We start from the raw sequence: 15,561 nt of genomic DNA, 5'->3' as shown, positions 1-15,561 counted from the left end.
TTAGATATTGGTCCAAAGTTCATGTAAAAAAAGTTCCGTGCACGTGATGCGAAAAATCCGGAATAAAAGCAGGCTTAAGCGTTTTACGAACTGCTCAAAATGGCGGAAAATCTAAGGGCGGAGCTTACTTAACAAAGACACAGATGTCTTCCGCTTGAGTCAAGGCACGCGTGTAAGCAAGTTGCATGTCTTCAAACGAAACGAGGCATGACTTATGCCCCTTTAAAGTTTGAGTTTTCAAACGCTTCGTATAGCGCCCCCCTTTGGCCAATTGGAGTAAGATTGCTTTCAGTGATATTTGGACTAACCCTCTACATATTTGCCAAATGCCATGAACGTGTCACTTTGCATGTATGATTTAGAGGCAGAAGAATAATTTGCATATAACTACAACATTGAGTGAATTATTAAAAAATAATGTTTCGCTTTAAAGAAAATCCGCCTAACTTCTCAGACCGTATTGGTCCAAAGTTCATGTAAATAAAGTTTCGCGCACGTTACGCGAAAATCCCAGGAGGAGATACATTTTTACTGTTTTTCATATAATTCAAAATTGTGGGAGAAGTAAAGGTCAGAGGTCAAAAGTCAGAGTGTAAAAGTTGTTCGGCATGAGGAGACGCATAAGTGTATACAGGTTTCATTGCTGCACCTGAAACAGGGCATGAGCTACACCAGTTCAAAGTTGGCATTTTTCAAAGGCTTCCTACAGCGCCACCCTTTGGCCGATTGTTGCGAGCTTCGTGTTTTAGCCGTTTGGCATAGTCCTCTGCCATACTGCCGAGTTTCGTAAATAGCGACTGCACGGTCTAGCCGCTAGAGAAAAAGTGGCGGAATAATAATAATAGTGCTGAAGTCCAATATCAATAAGTGGCCATTTGCCACTTCGTGGCCTTGGCCACTAATAAAATTTTGCTGTAAAAAAATAGTGTCATAAGTCATAAATCATGTTTTTGCATGACAGCAAGTCCTGACACCTGACACACACAAAGCACTATGAACGAAGGTACATTCTGCTTTCAAGCTCACACTTTCTAACCGTCCTTGGGAGGAACAAGAAGACCATTAATCTATTGTACCTTTGATTCTCCAACAATCTGTCAGGGCCTTTACGGGCCAGTTCATTCAGTGTGTATCTCTGTGTCACTACTAATAACAAGACTAAATACTCATACTGATTATTTTTGTCTCCGCCAGGCCGAAGGCATAGCCGAGACAATGTGTTTCCGCAGCTTTCGCGCCTGTCCGTCTGTGCATCAGTCTGTTTGTGTGTGTGTGTGTGTGTGTGTGTGTGTGTGTGTGTGTGTGTGTGTGTGTGTGTGTGTGCGTGCGTGTGTGCGTGCGTGCGTGCGTGCGTGCGTGCGCGTGCGTGTGTGTGTCCATCCGTCCGTGAGCCGCCAATTTTCAGCAACAATCAGCATAAAACTTTGCATGCATAAGATCATGCAGATTTTAGCAAAACACATTTATTTATATTATTCCTACAGATTTGTCCAAACATCACACAAATCGGTACATATTACTTCTATAATCATGTGACAAATACGGCTCTATATGAATTTTCATATTCCATTCTGATTGTGATTGGCTTCCAAAGTTTGCAGGAGGGGCCCGTTTGATCACATTTCCTCAAATCATATACGCAGCGCCTGATTGCTGGAGCGACACAACCACCACCACTTTGATCTGAATCATTTGACATTAAAGTTCAAGTTGTTTTTCCTCTACACTCAGAAAGACCTTTAAGTCTTTCCCCAGCTTCCACATTCTGGGGCAAACAGTCTACAAGCTTTTGCCTTGTAGGTCTGCTATTTTTGGCAAAGAGATTTGGTGTTGAGGGAAATACTAGTAGAACTATTATAGAGCCCTGGGGGACACCAGTCAACTCAGTATACTGGGTTTAAGTGTTTATTTTATGGCAGAAGGGGAAGAGCTCTTTGTATGAAATAACTGTATCACTCATGATGGAAACCATTCCACCATTTTGAGTGGTATTGTAGTGTTCTGACATGTTGAGAATTTGGTCCATTTTCAGTGGTGTTGGAAGTGAGATGTTTCTACACCAAAGCAATCATGATACCAGTTTAATGTGTTCTGGCCTTATAATCCTCTCCAGGGAACTCTTTATTAAAACTGATTTCACAACTAGATAAGTCTAGTGTGATTTGTTGTCTGTGGAATATATTAATATCTATAATCAGACATCTGACCTTGAAAACAGGATCTGTAGGCAAGGGACTGTTTGTTAGTTGTTGTGAGTGACATAAATGACATTTTTATATCAAAGCTTCCAGACTGAGACACATCTTTAGAACTCTGATTTGAATCATTTTAACTTCCTGAGCAACAGCTTTCACGAGTGAAAATAGTCCTAAGCAGAGAAAAATCTCTCTACTGTCCCAGAGACTTCAATGAAAAAGACGTCTAAAACCAAGACTAATAAATAAGATATATAATCAGATCATCTTTATTTTATTATTAAAAGTAAAAAACCAACAGACCATAACAACAATGTCACATAATAAATGTACTATTAAAAAAATGCATCACTGGTTGGTAATTACAGTATGAGAAAACTGAAACAAAATTAAACATGGGTTAATCTTCACACTCTGAAGCCCATATGAACCATACCATACTGTATTTACAAAGTTTAAATATTAACAGGTTCACAAATGCTCAAAAAAAGTTTTTTTGGCAAATTATCAGTGGAGTGGAGTGAGGAGATTTAAGAGTCACACGTTATAACCATACAGTACATTTTAACAGCAGGCAACAGCCTGAATTCATTATATTCACCCTGGTTTCTCGGTTTGTGTGTGTGTGTGTGTGTGTGTGTGTGTGTGTGTGTGTGTGTGTGTGTGTGTGTGTGTGTGTGTGTTTGTGTTGATTTGGTTGACTAAAACTATGACGAAAAATGTTCATCGACTACCCTTTTTCACTGACAAAAGTTAAAGAAAAACTAAACTATGATGACTAAAACTAAGACTGAATATACTGACAATTTCGTCAACAAATAAAAACTAGAATAAAATGTTAGGGAGGGACTAGTGGAGAAGAGATCCAGTAGAAATTTCATTTTATGTTTGGTTGCGCTAGGGTGTTTCGCTCTAAAAATAGCAGATCTACAAGCTCACAACCCAAATGTAAATGTAAATGTAATTTAATTCAAAAGACTGACTAAAATAAAAATTGCTGTCAAAATCAACACTGGTGTGTGTGCGTGCGTACGTGCGTCCGTGTGTGTGTGTGTGTGTCATTGTTGTCGGGCAGAAACCTCTTATCTTAATATTGCAACTTTTTATGTTTTTCGTAAATTAACATCCAGCTTCATCATACAAGAGTGTCGCGCAAAAGTAGTGAAAACAGATCTACAAGCTCAAATAAAAAAGGATGGTTTTGGACATACAAGGTTTCCACCCCACAGCAACAATATGTGTGTGTGTGTGTGTGTGTGTGTGTGTGTGTGTGTGTGTGTGTGTGTGTGTGTGTGTGTGTGTGTGTGTGTGTGTGTGTGCGTTTGTCTAGCTATACTTATGGGGACCATACGCATGTTCACACACTCACATGCTGGGGACGTCTGACACAGTGGGGACAAAATCGTAGGTCCCCATAATGTTATCATTCAGGAAGATAGGGGGCAGTGTTGCTGAAGTGTCTGGTGTTTTTTTTAAGCAAGTCCCTCAATTCGCGTTTTCATGTCATATGACACACACACACAACAGTGGGGACAGCCCCCATCAGACGATAGTTGGTACTGCAGTTTGTGTGTGAGTGTCAGCATGCGCCGTTGAGTGTGTGAGAGAATGGGAGAATGAGAGATTCACACACTACTAGCCAATCACAGGTCAGATATTTGCATACAATGACGTTGGCTTCAAGTCAGCCCATATGGTGGACTTTCTTTCAAGGACTTGGTCCCCGGTTGGTCCCCGTAATGCATGCATACATGCGTGCGTGTGTGCGTTTGTGGTTGGTCCCCGTAATGCATGCATACAAACGTGTGTGTGTGTGTGTGTGTGTTTCTCCTACATCTGACACAGAGACACTGAGGCATTAAACGCCAAACTGAACCCAGCACAGAGTGGTTCAGTGAACTTGCACTGGTAGGTGTACAGGTGTGTCAGTGTGTCAGAGGACACACTGTAGAAAGACAGAGTGCCAGCAGTGTGGTCTACATAAACTGCTACTCTGTAGGAGCCAGAGGGACCGACAGGGAGGGCTGTCTTCTTATTATTGTAACAGACAATATAACTGTTGTTATCATCATCACAATACAGACACCAGGACATGTTATTGGATCCTAACATACAGTTCTCATCTCCTCTCCTGTTGATTCCTTTGTGTGTCACTGCTATACCACTATTTCCACTGCACTCTACCTCCCAGTAACAGCGTCCAGTCAGACTCTCTGTACACAGAACCTGTGGCATGGTGTCAAATTTTTCTGGATGGTCAGGAAACGGCTGCACCCACTTTTCATGTTTCACCTCCCTTCTCTCAGTCATAGAGAGTTGTCTGTGTGCTGTGTTTGGATCCAGTGTGAGTTCACACACATCTGATGAGGAAAACATGACACAATAAAAGCATCAGTTTACAATCAAATATAACTTCCTCACAATGTGTGTGTGTGTGTGTGTGTGTGTGTGTGTGTGTGTGTGTGTGTGTGTGTGTGTGTGTGTGTGTGTGTGTGTGCGTGCGTGCGTGCATGCGTGCGTGTGTGCGCGCACACAAGTGTGTGTGAGTGTGTGTGTGAGTCACTGCTCGGGCAGAAACCGATCTCCATATTTCATAATTTTTTTGTGAATTAACGCCTCGTTAAACAGGTGCAGCACAAAAGTAGTTAAAATATCAGATCTATAAGCTCACAAGGCCAGAGATTCTCGGTGGCCTGCGTAGCTTATTTAGAACGGACGCATTCATGTCAGTGTCACGGGGTCCATGGGATGCATGTCAAGTTGTCAACCAAAATAATAGTCTTTGATGTTTACGGCAGTCCATCCTACACAGTGCAGTGAGGGAACCCAACCTACAGTACGTGCAGACTAGAGACTGCAAACACGACTACAGAGAGCTCCACTAAGGTACAATATGATAGAATGGGATCACTTGCAGTAACTGTCTTTAACTGTCCACTGATCGGTCATTTCGCTGCACCAGCTCACAGAGCTGCATGTGGAGTCTCGACTCTCCACAGCGGTGCATTCTGACATTAATAATGAGTCTTGTAAATCCATGTTTCTCCATCCATCCATCTTTAACCGCTTATCTGGAATGGGGTCGCAAGGGTAACAGGTAACTGAGATTTCCAGAGTTCACAATGCTGAGCAATTCCTCCACCCCCTCCGGGAGTATACCGAGGCGTTCCCAGGCCAGTGTTGAGATATAATCCTTCCATCTGGTCTTTGGTCTACCACAGGGTCTCCTCCCAGTGGGACGTACATCGAGGACCTTCCTTGGTCTAGGTCGCTTGGGAGGCATCCGTACTGGATGCCCGAACCACCTAAGCTGACTTTATTATAGTAAATTTACCCCCATTGATTCCCGATGGGGACCCAAATACATTTGGGTCCCCATCCGGAATCAATGGGGGTACATTTATTGTAATCAAATTATCATCTTAGGAATGTGACAAATACAAAGAAATATTATTGAACTCAAGTAATCAATAGAAAGGAAGTCATTTTGGGGGTGAACTACTCCTTAAAATCAAAGTCCTTTGTAATTCGTTCACTGTTGACGCGTGTGTCGTCAGCTCGTGGCGTGTGTTGGCCTAAGGTAATTTATTTCCACAGAGTTTCTGTTGGTGAGGCATTGCCATTGTACGAAATCATAATATTTACCATTGTCACATGGCGGCTGTTCCAGGCTTCACTTTAGGGGTAAAAAAAGGTAAAAAAATTGTACAAAATAATAATAAAATACAATACAAATAAAATAAAAATTAACATATCACAATTTTGTAGGACTGATAAAATGTCCCTGGGGCCCATCTGAAAGACCACCCTTGGATCCCGGGATCCATTACATTGAAAACTTAACATCACTGCAAGGCGCCACATTGTGATGCGTTGTGAGCTTGTCGATCAACTATTTCCACAATTTAGAAAATTAATGAAAGTGAAAATAGTGAGTGCGCCTGCTGACCTAGCGGTCCAGGCGCATACCAGATAGGTTCTGATGTCTGACAGTGTGTTGTGAGTTTCTGATTCCGACAACCGTTACTTCACTATGACTCTGCGTCTCTCTCCCTGTTTCCTGTCTATTTACTGTACTATTAGTCTCGCATGGCCAGGCTGTTGACTCCCACGATTTGCAAATGCTCCCGTCATACAGTCTGGGAGACAGAAACTCTTATGATGAGTACCCGGTTGAAGCGGAAGTGAAGCCTCCTCCTCACTTCCGTTTTTAACATCGCGCACATTATCCTAATATACATAAAAATCATCTAAGCATATTTAGCTTGCTGCGTAGAATAAATAAAAATTTAAAATATATTTTCATGAATGAAAATGCCAGCTTCCATTATACTCGCCGTTCAGGAGGAGTAGTTCCAGACTCTATATAGCATTCGGAGATTGTGGAATAGTTGTCTGGCTACGCAAGACTACTATCAATAAAGTCAGAAACAATATCTTTAAGAAAAAGAAAGTGATAATGGTCCTGTCTGTCTGTGTGTTTTATAAATATTGAACCAATCAAAATAAACAAGAGCGTGTGAAATAACCCATTTGCAACACAGCTTATTTTTTCCATTAAAACATGATCATCAGGTACTATGATTATACAAGGAGGAAGATCTTAACACCACCCACCTAAACCAGTCCCTCCACCTCCTCCTACAAGACCACCCACCTGTCCTAGTCCCTCCTCCTCCTCATAAAAGGACTGCCCATGGCTCTGCCGCATCCACGTTTTTCCCAATGACCTTAAGCGTGACGGTGGGGGCGCGGGGGCCGGGGGCTGCAAGGAAAGAGGCGCGCCGTCTCAGGGGACCATGAGCCATGACTCATGAGCCGACTCAGCGCCGTTATATACCGAGTTAAGTGCTGTTATGGACAGAATAGTAAATCTTCGCCCCCACCATTGTGCTTAGGTTCCAGGTTGCGGCTCTGCCCAGTTCTTTACAATGCTCTAGAACAGTGGTTGTCAAACTGGCGTCTGGGGACCCATAGGGGTCTTTGAGGGGGTTCCAGAGGGTCCCCAGCAAACTTTGTTTAGCATGAAAATCAATGTAACCAGTTAAAACCTATATACATTGGCTACTTTAAAATAGCAGATCTACAAGCTCACAACGCGTCACAATGCGAAATGTGAGCATATGTAGATCAGCTATTTTCAAATTATCTTGGAAAAGAAATGTAATTACGGTACTTATAACTACATTTATTTTTTTAGATTGAGAACAACTGTTCTAGAGCAGCTCTGGTTAGCCACAGTATTTACAGATTGTTTTATATAGAAGAAACTCAACACCTACAACAAAGCTTGGATGGAAAGAGATACTGCATAATATTTTAGAGGGAGGGTAGGCTATTGCCCTCAATGACTTGACAATATCATCCACTACATCAGTGATATTATTTACAGTCAAAGCACACATTTTATGATTCCCCTAGTTCAAAATGTGTTATTTTGGTTTCTTGTTTCTTTTAGTATAATAATCGTTTGATATGTCCATCTTTTATTCTAACTTGTAGTGCGACTAGTGAAATGTGACACCAACTGTAACCAACCATCAGAACACAATTGTTTTCTTTTTCCTTTTTTTCTAAACCGGATCACATGGCTCAGTTTTAGAATGAATACCAGCCTTTCCTCCACGGTGAAAAGCCTGGTGATGAGAGGTTATGTAGTCAATATCTTGATCAGTGTTGGGCAAGTTACTGAAAAATAGTAACTTGTTACCGTTACTAGTTACTTCATTTAAAAAGTAACTCAGTTACTTTACTGATTACTCACACAAAAAAGTAATGCGTTACTGTGAAAAGTAACTTTTTAGTTATTTTTTTATTTTTTAGTATAGTAATTTTTAGTAATGACCTTATAGCCTGGTTAAACTTTATAGCTTTTAATCCAAAAGAGAAATTAGACATTTGTCCATGACCCAAACTAGTGAAAACAGCAGATCTACAAGCTCACAATGCATTGCTTTGCGATGCGTTGTGAGCTTGTAGATCAGCTATTTTCACTATTTCTTAAATATTTGTGTTCTAATTTATGGAATTTCTTTGATTTTATTTATAATGTAGACCTATTCATAGAATTACTTACTAAACTAGTAAGACACCTGAGGGTGGAATGCGACCTCAGGGTGACATGCGACCTCGCCCTAAAGGGCGAGGTCGCGCCAATTCTTGACTATCTGGCCAACCACAGCGTTTCTCTGACGATTCTAGTTGTTATCATTCTGGGGTGAGTTTGTTCATGTTTTTGTGAGGGTATCAACCCTAGGAGACACGGGGAGAACATGCAAACTCCACACAGAAAGGCCCTATCGCCAACCCCACCTAGGGTGTGAGCGATAGGGCCTAAACATGGAGATGTGGAGAACACTATATTGGAGATAGTCCAGTCCATCATGTCATATGGGACTACCGTCATAGACAGTAGCCATTGTTAGGCCGGAGTCAATGGCTGTCTGTCTGACTGTCTGTACAGGAAGTGATGTCACATGACATACTTTTTATGCCCATATATGAGTCATTCTGTACCACATCTCCATGTTTAGGCCAAACAGGTTCGCTCCATTTCTCCATGTATAGGTCCAAATGACCAACGTCGAGCTTGACAAGGAGGATACCGCACATTGTACCTCATCCACCCTTTTTTCTCTCTCTTTTTGGTATCTTTATCCTCCTCCTCCTTTTTTTCTTTTTTATTCTTCTCTTTTTTTCACAGCCGCCCCCATATTTACTTTAGAAAATATATATTCAATTCTAAGAACGTTTCGAGTACCAGTTTGATACAAGAGCGAATAAGCGCTACACTTCTGGAATCCTGTGCGTCGACTTAAAGTCGGATCCAGGCCTAATAACTTAATCTAGCCGCCCCCGTTGCCACCTCCTTTTCTTTTCTGAGACACATTGTACCTCATCCACCCTTTCTTCTCTCTCCTTTTGGTATCTTTATCCTCCTCCTCCTTTTTTTGTCTTTCTTAGTCTTGTGTATCCTTCTCTTTTGGCTACTGTCTATGATGGTAGTCCCATATGACATGATGGACTGGACTATCTCCATATATAGTGTTATCCACATTTCGTGTAGCCGCCCCGTACAGGAAGTGATGTCACAACTCGCTGACATCACACTGACATCACAGAGGTTACGGAAGGAAGGAAGGACACTCAAGTGACACGGTTTTTCAGAGTATATGTGACCTTCGGTCGCAATAATGTTGACATTTATTTTTTAATTTGCAAGTAATGTAGTCTACAAAAAAACAGTAAATAATCATATTTTCCATTTATGAAATACAATGCCTTACAAGCAAAAAACTTGAGGCAAAATTAATTACTTTAAGACCACAGGAAGTTTTCTTTCTGTGGCTTTCTTTCTCTAACAACAAAAATCACGGTTTGATGAGCCTGACAACAGATTTGACCGCAAGTAGGGACTAGAGTTATATAATTATAATACTGTAGGTCGATGGGACACATGCATGGATTTACAAGACTTTGTCAATCATCTCATCAATAACGCACAGCTGTGCACTGCACGCAGTGGAAGGGAAAAGTCATCTACTGTAAGTGATTGCATTCTATCATATTCTACCTCTATCTTCTGTAGTCATGTTTGCAGTCTGTATGTCTGCACTAGTCTGTTGGTAAGCACAAACATGCCCAGTGCGTGTCTCAGCGCGGCTCTGGCATTTTGTGTCGGTGTCTCCCCTCCTCTCTGCCTTGTGACACAGTGTGGCTCACTCGGCCAGTGGTGGGTGGGTGTCGGGTGTCTGCACTCTGCAGCAGCACAATTCAGTAGCCTACAGGCTGCAGCTCATTTTGTCTGCATAAAAAAAAAGACTGAGTAACGCTAAAAGAACGAAAGAACGCAGCTGTAGTAACGGTAACGACGTTACTGAATTTAAAAAAGAACGAGTACTCGTTACTGGAAAAAAGAACGGTGTTACAGTAACTAATTACTTTGTAACGCGTTAGTCCCAACACTGATCTTGATGAATATATTATCAACCTTAGTGTATAATTCTAGAATCCTGTGTGGACACCACAGGTAGGCAGGGTTCACCCCTATCCTAAGTTGGTGATTTGTAACAAATCTCTGGAAGTAAGATTCTGTATAATTTTGGTTAATAACAAAGTATCATAGTTGTGGTTATTATCATCTTAATTCACAGTAGGATGTGAATGATTGAATGTCACCTGATGCAGTGTATATGAGCTGTTCATCTAAATATCTGGATGTGTGCTGCTTTGATTTCATGAATAAAACAGAATACACACTTACATTTCCTCAAGCCTGGTTTCAGCCTGCACTCTCCACAATGGTCGATACTGGGGGTGAAGGAGAGACAATGTGAGGCCTGCATATTATATTTGATAATGGAGCAATGACTGATAATGATTTTCACCATTAAAGATTAAACAATGCTATACAGCATCACAGAATTATTTCTAAACCAACTAGAACACATTTGCATGACAGCAGGTCTCTCCATACCTGAGATTCTCCAGTAGAGCAGAGAGTTGCTCAGTGTCTCCAGGGTGATTGTAATTTAAGTCCAGTACTTTGAGATGGGAGTTGGATCTCAGAGCTGAGACCAGATACGAACAGCCTTCCTCTGTGACCTGACATCCTGACAACCTACAGAGTACGCACGCACGCACGCACGCACGCACGCACGCACGCACGCACGCACGCACGCACGCACGCACGCACGCACGCACGCACGCACACACACACACACACACACACACACACACACACACACACACACACACACACACACACACACACACACACACACACACACACACACACACACACACACACACACACGTTGTACAGTTTATATTGTTATTGTTTTTTCTTTTGCCCCACATTTTGCCCAGTATGCAGCCTATTGCAAAGCATTTGGTTACATATCAAATTATGGCAATTAGTTGTAGGCTATATCTATACCTGATATAATGACAACTAGCACATACCGGTATAACTCACTGATGTCATTCCGAGGGTGCATTCTGTGCATCCCACATGTTCTTCTATTAAATGGTTTTGATTGTCTGTCAGTGTTTATGTCATTCATAAAATCACTCTGCAAGTGATCAAAGCAAGCTCTCTGTTGTCCCAAATACATGTACCATTTATCATAGAAATATTACTGAGCACAATACTTTTCCAATATTGGGCTAATTTATTTTTAAGCCTGTACCACTTCCTTCTTCCCAACCATTCAATGTTTTTATTGTGAGATAGGAGGTGGGAACAAACTTGTTTATACTGCTCTGCCTTGCCTATAAAACATTAATTCAAACCAATGTTTCCACACATAACAATTACTAAATGAAAAAACACTGTATTTCACATTCTCCAACAACCTTTTCCTTTTTGCAATTAAAAATACATTGCTGCCTACATGTATACAAATACATGATCAATACAAATTACACCCAAAAGTGATGCTGGGAGGAGGCATGGTAGTGTCTGTAGTAAAGGGGGGCTTTCACATAGGAAAAGGACAAACTTTTTCTTTTTAATTAATCAATGGTTTAAACTCAACAACAGTGTTGTAGAACTAAAAGAAATGTTGTGGTAATGCGGATAGATCTACACGCTCACAATGTGTCCCAGCACGACGCTTTGTGAGCTTGTAGATTGGCTATTTTCAGCATGCAACCCAGTCTAAAATCAGGCATTATGATGCCATCAAAATACATTTTAGTCGTCTAAATCAACCGTATATTTAACTAGTATTGTATGATATTTAGTCAACTAAAACCAGACTAGTCAACTAAAACCATCAAGATTTGCTGTCAAAATCAAAATTACTCAACAAGTTGTCTTTGTATTTGACAGCTTGACAGAAATCTGAATATGCTTGATTCTCCCAGACCTTCTTTATTGCATGTATGATGGAAGGTTGCATGTGAAACGGCACATCATGTCTCCATCTGTCTGTCTGGAAGTGTACACTTTTCTACGGTCTATGGGTTTGCCACTCTGACATCACGCTCTGACATCACTGTGACGTCAGGGGAACGACTCTAACAGAATGGGTTTGCCGCTCTGACATCACACTCTGACATCACTGTGATGTCAGGGGAACCACTCTAACAGAATCCCTTTTATGCCCATATATGGAGTTCCCTGATGTCATCAATATTAAGCCCATATCTAACAGGACTTCATATGGGAATGCCCTTATATGGAGGCCACATCGACCACATATCACACTAGCAGAATCCATATATGGCCAGGACAGATGGCAAAGACAGCCCATATCTGTGTGGCTGGTTCTACAGATGGTCCTCCACCGTTCTCCATGTATGGGCATAAATGGGATTGTATGTATGATTGGTAGAGTTCTCAACGGGCCTGAAAATTAAGGCCCGGCCCTAACTGAGCCCGACAGGGTCGGCCCGAGGCCCGGCCCGACCCTAACTAGTTTCATCATTTTAAGCCCGAAGCCCTAAAAAGCCCGAGTGAAGGAAAATAAACACATTTAAAAACGCCTCCTGGTGGCGCCACGCCGCCACCGCGGTGACCGTACCATGTGTTATTATAGCGAGTAGTAGGCTGAGAGAGTGAGATTAGCCTACCTTTCCACTTTTGGTTCGGCAATGTTAGCATGTTCTCTCATGAAGAAAAGTTTAATCCTTAATCCTCCTCATCTTGTTCACACGGTGCAACGCATGCATCTGTCTGCTCTGCATGTGCCGCCTCTGTCACTCAACTCTCAGTGAGTCTCTCTCTCCTCCACTTTCTTTCGTTTCGTTTCGGACAAATTAGGAGTCGACCTGTTGTAACCCCACCATCGTATAGCTGCTGCTGTCGCTGATTTATGACCCTGGGCCTGGCTGGCCTGGATAAGAGATGCACTGATCTGCAAGTTCTAAACAAGTCAGATCGTGATGCAAAGCAGACTTCAGTGGGTTTGCAGATTGAATGGTGTTTTGGTGCGCAACACCAGCGTGCTATTATTAGCAACATGCTGCCAGCATCGCTGACTGCGGCTCTCTGTCTCTCACTCACTCTACTCTGCCTCGTCTGCTGCCAGTGGTGTGCTGCTCCGAGTGCTCGTACGGTCACATAGTAAATAAGCGAGTGAAACGCCAGTCAGCGCCAGGTTCTTTATCTTTATTAAATATGAAAAAAAAATGAACTTTTTTTTTTTTTTTTTTTCTCTCTTTTTTTTTACTGAACCTGAGGCTCGGCCCGACCCGACTAATTAGCATACATTTTGAGCCCGGCCCGGCCCGAAAATGTCGGGTCGGGTCGGGTAGGGTCGGGTTCGGGCCGAAATTGAGAACTCTAATGATTGGGCATAAATGGGATTGTATGTATGATGTCAGAAGTCATAGACATCATAGGACTTCACATAACGAATAGGCCTGTCAAAATTTGCCAAAAATGGCATTTGAATATTTGGTTTAAAATCCACCATTGATTTGAATAAATTCGAATATTCGAATAAGTAGAGAAATTCGAAGCATTCGCACTTCGGAGCTTCGGAGCTTTTTTTTTACATGTTATATTCACACCAATACAGCCATTGTTGCCGTTTTCTTGGGTCGCGCGTTTTAACAAAGAAACAAGCCTATATGCATATGAATAGACTTGTATTAGGCGACGTTCGCGAGACGCGAGCCCCCAAACCTGAAGCTGTTTATTCTAGACAGTCGCTTCTAACGCTTTACTGGTGGTCGTGCAGGTCCGCGTTGGCCAGGGAAGTGCAGAGAATCCTAAGAGAGGCAGGGGCTGACATTTCTAAAAGGGCCTTTTGTTTTGGTGGACAATTCTCTCTTAAAAGGGCAGGGGCTCAAGCCCTGTTTGATGTCTGTGTGCACGTGCCTGGCTTTGGTAAAAGCAAGCGCATCATCGAGCGTCATAGCAGCTGTGATGGAAGTTGGAACAGCCACGACATGAAACGAGCAATTATAATCACACCAATGGATTATGTTTTGGTTTGAACCAAATGAGGTCTACAAGAGTAGTGTGACGGAGGGAGTTTTACCGTGAACGTGGCTGCGTGCAGGCTCGTGAGTGAAGAAAATCCATGCTTTTTTACATTGTGTTTTCGGTGGAGAAGTCTCGTTGTCTGCCTTCCCGTCACTACCAAATGAGTCGCTCGTTTCAGCTTGACTCGTTATCATTCTGAATCAATTAAAGTTACATTGTGTGATTAAACGTGAGCACGTTTAACTCAAGAGGCAAAGCACTGTGTCTGCTAGGCGGAGGACGGACGGTCAGTGTGAAGGGAAAGTTAAGTAGCTGGAGGTTTATTCTTCGCTGTATGTCGGTGTCGCTAAACATGCACCCTTAATCTACAAGCCCACAACGTATTGGATCAGCGACGCATTGTGGACTTATAGATCAGCCCACTTTTGCAGCGCGAATGGAGACTTCTGCCTCGCGAGACCAGCCACCTTTTAACGTTAGATGCGCCCAGAATCTCGCGAAAAGTGCGACAGATTTGTTTTAATTAAATATAAATTAATTTGAAGCTCAATATTTTACTTTCGAATATTCTTTTATTGTAAACATTCTAAGGAATATTCGAATATAGAATATCCGTTCACAGCTCTAATAACGAATAACTGAGTAATCATGTTTGGGCTCTCACAGCATATCTCCATATACAGTACATGGATCTCCATATATGGGTACCAGGGGTCTCCATATATGAGTAACTGGTCCGATATACATCACTGGCCAGATGGCCAAGACATGGTGCGACCTCACCCTTTAGAGGTCGCTTGTCACCCTGAGGCGTCTTACTAGTATTACATGTATATATTATAGCCATTGTCTGTGTCCCCCCCTCCCAACACACAAAAATGAAAAGTAATTAGGATAAGCTCCATGTGTAATTACTCCAAATTATCATCTGTTGAACAGGTTCATGAATACTGACCTGAGGGTCTCCAGTGTACAGTGTGGACTCTCCAGTCCAACACAGAGTTTCTTAACGCCTGAATCGTGCAGATCGTTGTTACTTAGATCCATTTCTTTCAAACCAGAGGAGCTGAGAGCTGATAAGTCCTCACAACATCTCTCTGTCAGGTTACAGCCACTCAGCCTGAAGAAACAGTAGTGATTAGGCCTATAACACTTTTATGTTTCTATTAAAGAAACATGACATTATGATGATTTACAGTGCATACAGTGGCCGAGACCAAGCCAACGGCGCCGGAGATTAGCTGTTAACAGATGGACGGACGCACACACAGACACACGTACGTACGTACGGACGGACAGGGGCGAAAACATAGTCTCCCCATGCCTTTGGCTGGTGGAGACAATAAACGGTGCCCAAATCTGATATACCTGCATGCTGAAACAGCGCCCAAATTTGGAAATGACTGACATCACTGATACGTCTTAAAT

The 15,561-nt window shown here is 42.2% G+C and overlaps 1 protein-coding gene across 1 annotated transcript in view; it reads right to left on the bottom strand.

Annotated features, from left to right (window-relative positions):
• Positions 1-15,057: 15,057 nt before the first annotated feature.
• The window catches only part of LOC308280756 (NLR family CARD domain-containing protein 3-like), a gene marked incomplete at both ends in the record, with an annotated part of 79,114 nt that continues 78,610 nt past the window's right edge, over positions 15,058-15,561 (bottom strand). Inside the window, one exon of the mRNA XM_080755069.1 lies at positions 15,058-15,253. Within this exon, the coding sequence (XP_080611195.1) occupies positions 15,058-15,253 (196 nt within the window). The remainder of the gene's footprint in view (positions 15,254-15,561) is intronic.

This window comes from Nannobrachium achirus, assembly GCF_963921795.1.
Source record: "Nannobrachium achirus genome assembly, contig: SCAFFOLD_274, whole genome shotgun sequence".
Classification (NCBI taxonomy): domain Eukaryota; kingdom Metazoa; phylum Chordata; class Actinopteri; order Myctophiformes; family Myctophidae; genus Nannobrachium; species Nannobrachium achirus.
The sequence above is the reverse complement of the archived record's forward strand: the minus strand, read 5'-3'. Positions and strand labels throughout refer to the sequence as shown.